General features: G+C 47.1%; 1 protein-coding gene across 2 annotated transcripts; it reads left to right on the forward strand.

Annotated features, from left to right (window-relative positions):
* Positions 1-1,394: 1,394 nt before the first annotated feature.
* Positions 1,395-4,525, forward strand: LOC103720617 (uncharacterized). 2 transcript variants are annotated; one of them, XR_005506825.3, is made up of 3 exons: positions 1,395-3,779; positions 3,966-4,033; positions 4,134-4,525. XR_005506825.3 is itself a non-coding variant. In XM_008810417.5 (2 exons), the coding sequence occupies exon 1, from the start codon at positions 1,822-1,824 to the stop codon at positions 3,733-3,735; it is 1,914 nt and encodes a 637-aa protein (XP_008808639.4). In that variant the 5' UTR covers positions 1,395-1,821; the 3' UTR covers positions 3,736-3,779; positions 3,966-4,092. The 2 variants fall into 2 exon arrangements, 1 of the variants encoding a protein (XP_008808639.4); XM_008810417.5 differs by lacking the exon at positions 4,134-4,525 and having other exon boundaries at positions 3,966-4,092.
* The last annotated feature ends 2,324 nt before the right edge of the window (positions 4,526-6,849 follow it).

The following is a 6,849-nucleotide window of genomic DNA, read 5'->3' on the forward strand; positions in this document are numbered from 1 at the left end:
CTATATTAAACTGCTTAATCGTAATCCATAAGAGAAAAAGTTGGGCAACTCCACAAAAGCCATAACCATGACCATAAGCTACAAGCATTGGGGGAAACAGCCTGCATGGGGTAGAATGCGATCTCTAAAAGGGCTACATACCAAACCCTCATGTGAAACTATGCTTATTTCATGTATAACATATATAACAGCATTTTTATTATTACTGTTGATATATCTTGGATTCTATCTCTGCTGATAAGACGAACTGATTAATGAAAATTTGCCACCTAGCCATATACTAACCATTCAAAGCTTGCCATATAGCTGACCCCAAAAATATGTAGACAGTCATTTATATTTTAAACTCTCCCCACATCCGGCAACAACTCGGCTGTAATTTTCCTAACAAGCGTGATACTAGAGCAAATCTTGCAATCAAGAAATGCGAACAAGATTTTTGAGCAAGATACGTACGTGGTTTGTTGCCATATTAATCAGTGTATAGTTCCAATCTGCTTGGCGATGGGCTTCGGCCTTCGACTATATATTGCATTCCTGGAGGTTCTTCAAGTAAGTTCTTTTTCGACTTTCTTGTTGTCTCTTTGTCCTTCTCAAACATCCTCCTATTCCTTGAGAGTTGAGTCTTACTTAGGTATTTAAGAGTATTCCACCGAATATGCTCCGATGGATGGACTTTTTTATTTTAACTGTTTCAAGTTGGAGCGTCGTTCGAAGCCCACGTCCAATATTGGCTCACGGGTGCTCGATATTGTAATTACCATCGATCGAGCATAGCGGCTATCAGAATATTATAATTAGAAAGGCGTGCAGTGATCCATCTAATTTTTTTGATTGGAATGGCAGAGAAGTCAAGATCTCCGACGATCTTCATCAACTCGGTTCTCCGCTGCAGCAATTGTAACGATCGGAGCAGCCACCGTGGAAAACGATGACACGATCGGAGCAGCCACCGTGGAAAACGATGAAGAGCATGAAAGCGTGACGGCCAACTCCCCCCCCCGGCCCGGCCCATCGTTGCCCGGGACCGGCTTCCACTCTTCTTACGGCCCCTGTCATAACTCATTCGAACGCTCCTTTCCATCCCGTGGCAAGCGTGAGCTCCGACCCTAACAACCGTCCGATCAACCATCACATCACAGGGCCCACCACCATAAGTACCTTTTCATTCAATTCCATGGTCCAGCAGGGAGAAGGCCACATGGCACGGCACCTTTGGACCAACAGTACACGCGTACACAATGTGGAGGTGTTACGTCACCGCTGGGCAATGCCTGAGCCCGGTGTCGTAATTATAATTATAATTATCCTTTCAATTATAACACAGAAAAGAATCCTCGGGGGAATTCCAGTTACTAGAGTTATAACTTCCGTAACGTATTATAATTACACATTAAAGGCTGTAACAAGGGAGGGAGGAGGTGGTGGTGGGAGAATAAAACGCGTTTGACCGTGGAAAGCGCCGTCGGTCTCTCCTCTCGTCCACTTCAGCCCAACCCCCGTCTTCCCCCTCCGTAACTCCAGGGGGCAGAAGCAAAGCAAAATCCCATCCCATATCTTCTTCTGAAGCAGAGAAGAGGAAGGCAGGAAAAGAAAAAAGAAGAAGAAGAAGATAATCCATTCCGGTTTTCAATACATTCTCCTCTTCCTTTCCAGCAAATATTTTAGCATCATCGTCTCTAGCATATCATCGAACATCTTGGTGTGGTTTGATTGTATGCCGCATAGATGAATGAATTTGATGATATGGATCGAATTTTTTGATAGTTGAGGTGGAGAGGACGAGGAGGAGGAGGAGGAGGAGGAGGAGGAGTTGGAAAGATGATGGGGGATGGGGTGAAGCAGATCCTGACGAAGCCGATTCAGCTGGCGGACCAGGTGACGAAGTGGGCCGACGAGACGCACTTGTTCAAGCAGGAGTGCATGGAGGTCAAGGCCAAGACGGAGCGGCTCGCGGCGCTCCTCCGGCAGGCCGCCCGCGCCGAGCTGTACGAGCGGCCCGCCCGTCGCATCATGGACGACACCGAGCAAGTCCTCGAGAAGGCGCTGTCGCTCGTGTCCAAGTGCCGGGCGCGCGGGTTGATGAAGCGGGTGTTTACGATTATCCCGCCTGGGGCCTTCCGCAAGATGTGCATCCAGCTCGACAACTCCGTCGGCGACGTCTCCTGGCTCATCCGCGTCTCCACGGCCGCGGCCGACGACGACTTCGGCCACCTCGGCCTCCCCCCCATCGCCCAGAACGAGCCCATCCTCTTCCTCATCTGGGACCAGATCGCCACCATGATCACCGGCTCCCTCGACGCCCGCGCCGACGCCGCCGCCTCCCTCGTCTCCCTCGCCCGCGACAACGACCGCTACGGCAAGCTCATCATCGAAGAAGACGGCGTGGGGCCTTTGCTCCGTCTGGTTAAGGAGGGCCGGGTGGAGGCCCAGGAGAACGCCGCGCTCGCCATCGGCCTGCTCGCCCGCGACCCGGAGAGCGTCGAGCAGATGGTGCTCGCCGGCGTCTGCTCGGTCTTCGCCAAGGTCCTCAAGGAAGGAGCCATGAAAGTCCAGGCGATGGTGGCGTGGGCCGTGGCGGAGCTCGCCGCCAACCACCCGAAGTGCCAGGACGTCTTCGCCCAGCACAATGTCATCCGCCTCCTCGTGAGCCACCTCGCCTTCGAGACCGTCCAGGAGCACTCCAAGTACGCCATCCCCTCCAAGGGCATGTCCATCCACTCCGTCGTCATGGCCAACCACGCAGCAGCGGATCATAACTCCATGCCGGTAGATGGCCCGGAGCAGAGCCAGATGCAGCACCCCTGCGGGAACCAGAGCCAGAACAGCAAGAACCAGATGCACAAGGTGATACAGTCCACCATGGCCACCAACTCCAGCAAGACCCAGTCCAACGCCACCGGGACGGCCGGGGGCCCGAAGCACCAGCAGAACGCCTCGCTGAACGGCACCAGCATCAAGGGGAGGGAGTTCGAGGACCCGGCCACCAAGGCCTACATGAAGGCAATGGCAGCCAAGGCCCTGTGGCACCTCGCCAAGGGCAATTCGGCTATTTGCAAGAGTATCACCGAGTCCAAGGCTCTCCTCTGCTTCGCCGTGCTTTTAGAGAAGGGCGCTGATGAGGTCCGCTACAATTCAGCCATGGCTCTGATGGAAATCTGCCGGGTTGCCGAGCAGGATCCCGACCTCAGGAGGTCTGCATTCAAGCCCACCTCTCCGGCAGCTCGGGCTGTCGTCGACCAGCTCTTGAGAATTGTCGAGAAGGCCGAGTATGATGACCTCCTCGTGCCGTGTATCGTGGCGTTGGGCTGCTTGTCGAGGACGTTCCGGGCGACGGAGACCCGGATCATAGGGCCATTGGTGCGGTTGCTCGATGAGAGGGAAGGGATGGACGTGAAAGAGGCGACGGTGGCCCTGACTAAATTTGCATGCACTGAGAATTACCTCCATGTCGATCACTCGAAGGCCATCATCGATGCTGGCGGCGCGAAGCACCTTGTCCAGCTCGTCTACTTTGGCGAGCAGGCTCAGATTCCAGCATTAATCCTGCTGTGCTACATTGCCACTCATGTGCCCGATAGCGAGGCGTTGGCCCAAGCCGAGGTCCTTACTGTGCTCGAGTGGTCATACAAACAGGCATACATGGTGCAGGACCGGACGGTGGAGAATTTGTTGCATGAGGCCAAGACTAGGTTGGAGCTTTACCAGTCCAGAAGTTCCAGAGGTTACCATTGATTCATTGCAGGACACTTCCATTGGGGAAGAAGGGAAACGAAGAGGTAAGACCCAGTTCTGCTTTCCAATCTAGAGGATCCAGGACTGTATACAAGTTCAAATTATTAAGTTTACTGAAGATTGATCCCTGAATCTTATATGATCATCTTAGTGGTTGTTTGTTTTGGTTTGGTGTGGTTATGCTTGGGGTTTTGGTAGGAGGATGCTGCTGATGCTTGTTTCTTTCTCAGGAGTGTTTTGTAGGCTGGAAAGATTGAAATTTCAATTGTTTTTTCATGGTGAAGATATATATATAGAGGTCAGCAATTTCTGCTTCCCTCTAGCCTGATATTGAACAATGGACGCTCCTTTCTCTTCTCTTCTCTTCTTCAATCAGTTGCTATTTGGAATGCTTGCAGTGTTGGTCAGTTCAGTTCATTCTTCTGGTATAGGGGGCATTTTGCAGCTTGCACATGAGAACCACATGATGATAAAGGTAAGCAGCATGCAAATGGTTGTTGAAATTTGCAGTGTTTTGGGGATTAAAATACTCCTCAAGGAAACCTTTTAAATGGATATTGGACAGAGGAAGCTAAAGAGAGGTGTGCTACAGAATGTTAATTAAAGGTCGACAACAATAGGAACATTATACAATGTTGTGCTTAATACTCAATTGCTTATAATAATTCCCGAGTTAGCTTTAGGTGGTCACTGGATCAGCAGATAAAACCGTTCCACTTCCATGTATCTGTCGCCCCTCCCTCTTGTTTCAGAATTTTTTTCAGAAGTGAGTGTGAAGCATTTCTCAGTATCAGCTGTTCTATGCCTATTGAGGCAGTACTAAATTACTGCTTTGTGATGCTGCTTGATTTCCCACATCATAGATGCGCTTGATTACCTTGCAAGGATAACTAGATAGACTTTAGCGCACAAACAACTATATATTTCGATTTTTTCAGTGGCCAACTAATACATGCTCTTAGTATATCGATTCAACTAATCTGTGATCTATGCTTATTCTGTCCCTTCAACTTGTATTGTAGGTATGTTTTTCATTTAAGTCATCTACAGCCTATATAGCTCAAGTCTTCATGGTTTAACTTGAGGTTTCATCATTGTGCTCATGTAGGATTCAATCTTATACCAGTATGGTTACTCCCAATAACTATCAAATTTTTGAGTTCTGAGGAATTTTTCTAGGATAGCAAGATCAAGTTTCTGCTGGGATCTAAATGGCAAGAGCATCATCTCATTTGCTTGTTCGATTTTTATAACAATGATCTCTTTACCCAACGATAGACAGCCAAATAAGCATGTAAGTAAATACAGAGGGTGGACCGGTTTCTCTATTTTGTATTTTTCTTAATCTGCACTTTCATGCCGTGTTCAAGTGGTACACATTAATTTAAACATGGGTAATCGATAAGACATAGCAACTAGCCAACAATTTGCAGTCCAAATTTTCTGCTTACATCTCTCTTCGGATTCTAAGATTCAGAATCCTATAAAAGAGAGTTCAACTTATCTTCCAGATGACAGTGGATACCTATCAAACAAGAAGAATTGAGAAAACCTGTATCACATTCTGCAACTGCGATATAATTCTACAAACAGGCTGCGCTAAAGATGCATTACAAAGCTATAGTTCTCAGGGCCTACAGAAGATGCATTTGAAGGCCATGACTGAGAGCAAGTCAATGGAATTAAATTAGTCCTTCAGTGGCCATCAGCTTCAGCCATGTAGTAGCTAAAAATTTATACCGAGCCTTTAGTTGCTAGGAGAGAATGATATGGCGTTACACCAGCAAGCAGGGCACCTATTGTTGACTCCAAGTACTTGCCTTCCATGACACTGTTGTTTTTAAGTTACTGAGGCAACAACAAAACACAGCATATGCTTGCCTGCACTTCTGGAACAGACCACTGTCGCCTTCCATGTGGAGGCTAGTTCGACCACATAAACCGCAGCACACACACAGCATGCAACCCATTTGTTCAACATTAGATTCCCTGAGGCCTGCGAGATGTCGATAGTCACAACCAATGCCAAAGCTTGAATCGACATCTTTACAAGACCGATGAGCAATATATATGGGACACTTACAATGGCAACCAGAATCTGGTGAAGCAAAAGGCCAGATTGCAATGTTATGGGGCGTGCGCCAATGATTCAACCCTCCATTCTTTTGCAGCTTGTGGCACCCAGCATTGCGGCAGTTATGTATGTTTGGATGCTTGTAATGCACTCATGCAAGATCCAGTCATTGGTCCAAAGTCTCGAGGACTAATCTGTCACTACTGATAGGTACCGCGGAGATTTTGGGACACACTGGACCATCATACTTTCAGTTAGTTCTGGTTGCTAGCTATGAATATGTGTCAGATTGATGAATACATTGCATACGGCAGCGTTGATAATTAATTATCACACAGAATCTGACCACATGCTTTCTGAAAATAAAAAGCATGTATCAGTCCAGCATTAGGACTGGGGTACTGAACTTTTAGCATTGTATCAGCAGTGATGGTTGCTATAATTTCGTTTTGACTGGTAGTGTGAAAGTCATGTTACCATCTTCCAAGATCTTTATATTTGACAAGTTCAGAGTCTGTGTGAATTATCTGAAACTTAGTTATGAGTATTTTAACATATATTGTGATGATTTGAGAAGGAAAGATGTGAAGTATCCATGCCAAACGCTTGTCTTACTGTTGATCTGGCACTCAATGCCAACTTGCAGAAGAAAACATTTGTATTGTGCTTCGAATGACATGAACACATTTTCTAAATATTCATCCTGTTTTCAGGACATGCATAAATTGGTAGGGTTCAAGCCTGGATTGAAGTTGCTCCTAAAGATTTATCATGTTTTTGGTTACTGATTAATATCAATATATCATGTGTTTATTAAAGAACAAGTATAAATTGGAAAGGGCCAAGCCTAGACCCAAGAAGAAGAGACAAAAGAAGACATATCTGTCTCTGCTTAGCTATGTTTAAGTCCTTACCCTCATCAAAGTGCTCTTGATCTGTTGGAAAAATGAAAAGGTTGATGCCGCTCAGAGTTCAAAGTGGGACAGAAGTGGAAGTGAGTGCCATTTGGTAATGAGTTTGACATGAAAATCTTGTGATGC

The sequence above is a fragment of the Phoenix dactylifera genome, chromosome 10 (genome assembly GCF_051530095.1).
Source record: "Phoenix dactylifera cultivar Ajwa chromosome 10, Ajwa_hap1_PhDact_Kaust_v1.1, whole genome shotgun sequence".
Classification (NCBI taxonomy): domain Eukaryota; kingdom Viridiplantae; phylum Streptophyta; class Magnoliopsida; order Arecales; family Arecaceae; genus Phoenix; species Phoenix dactylifera.

Bases quoted from the DNA above. Each gene is read 5' to 3' on its own strand.
- LOC103720617 (XM_008810417.5), top strand. From the start codon at position 1,822: ATGATGGGGGATGGGGTGAAGCAGATCCTGACGAAGCCGATTCAGCTG.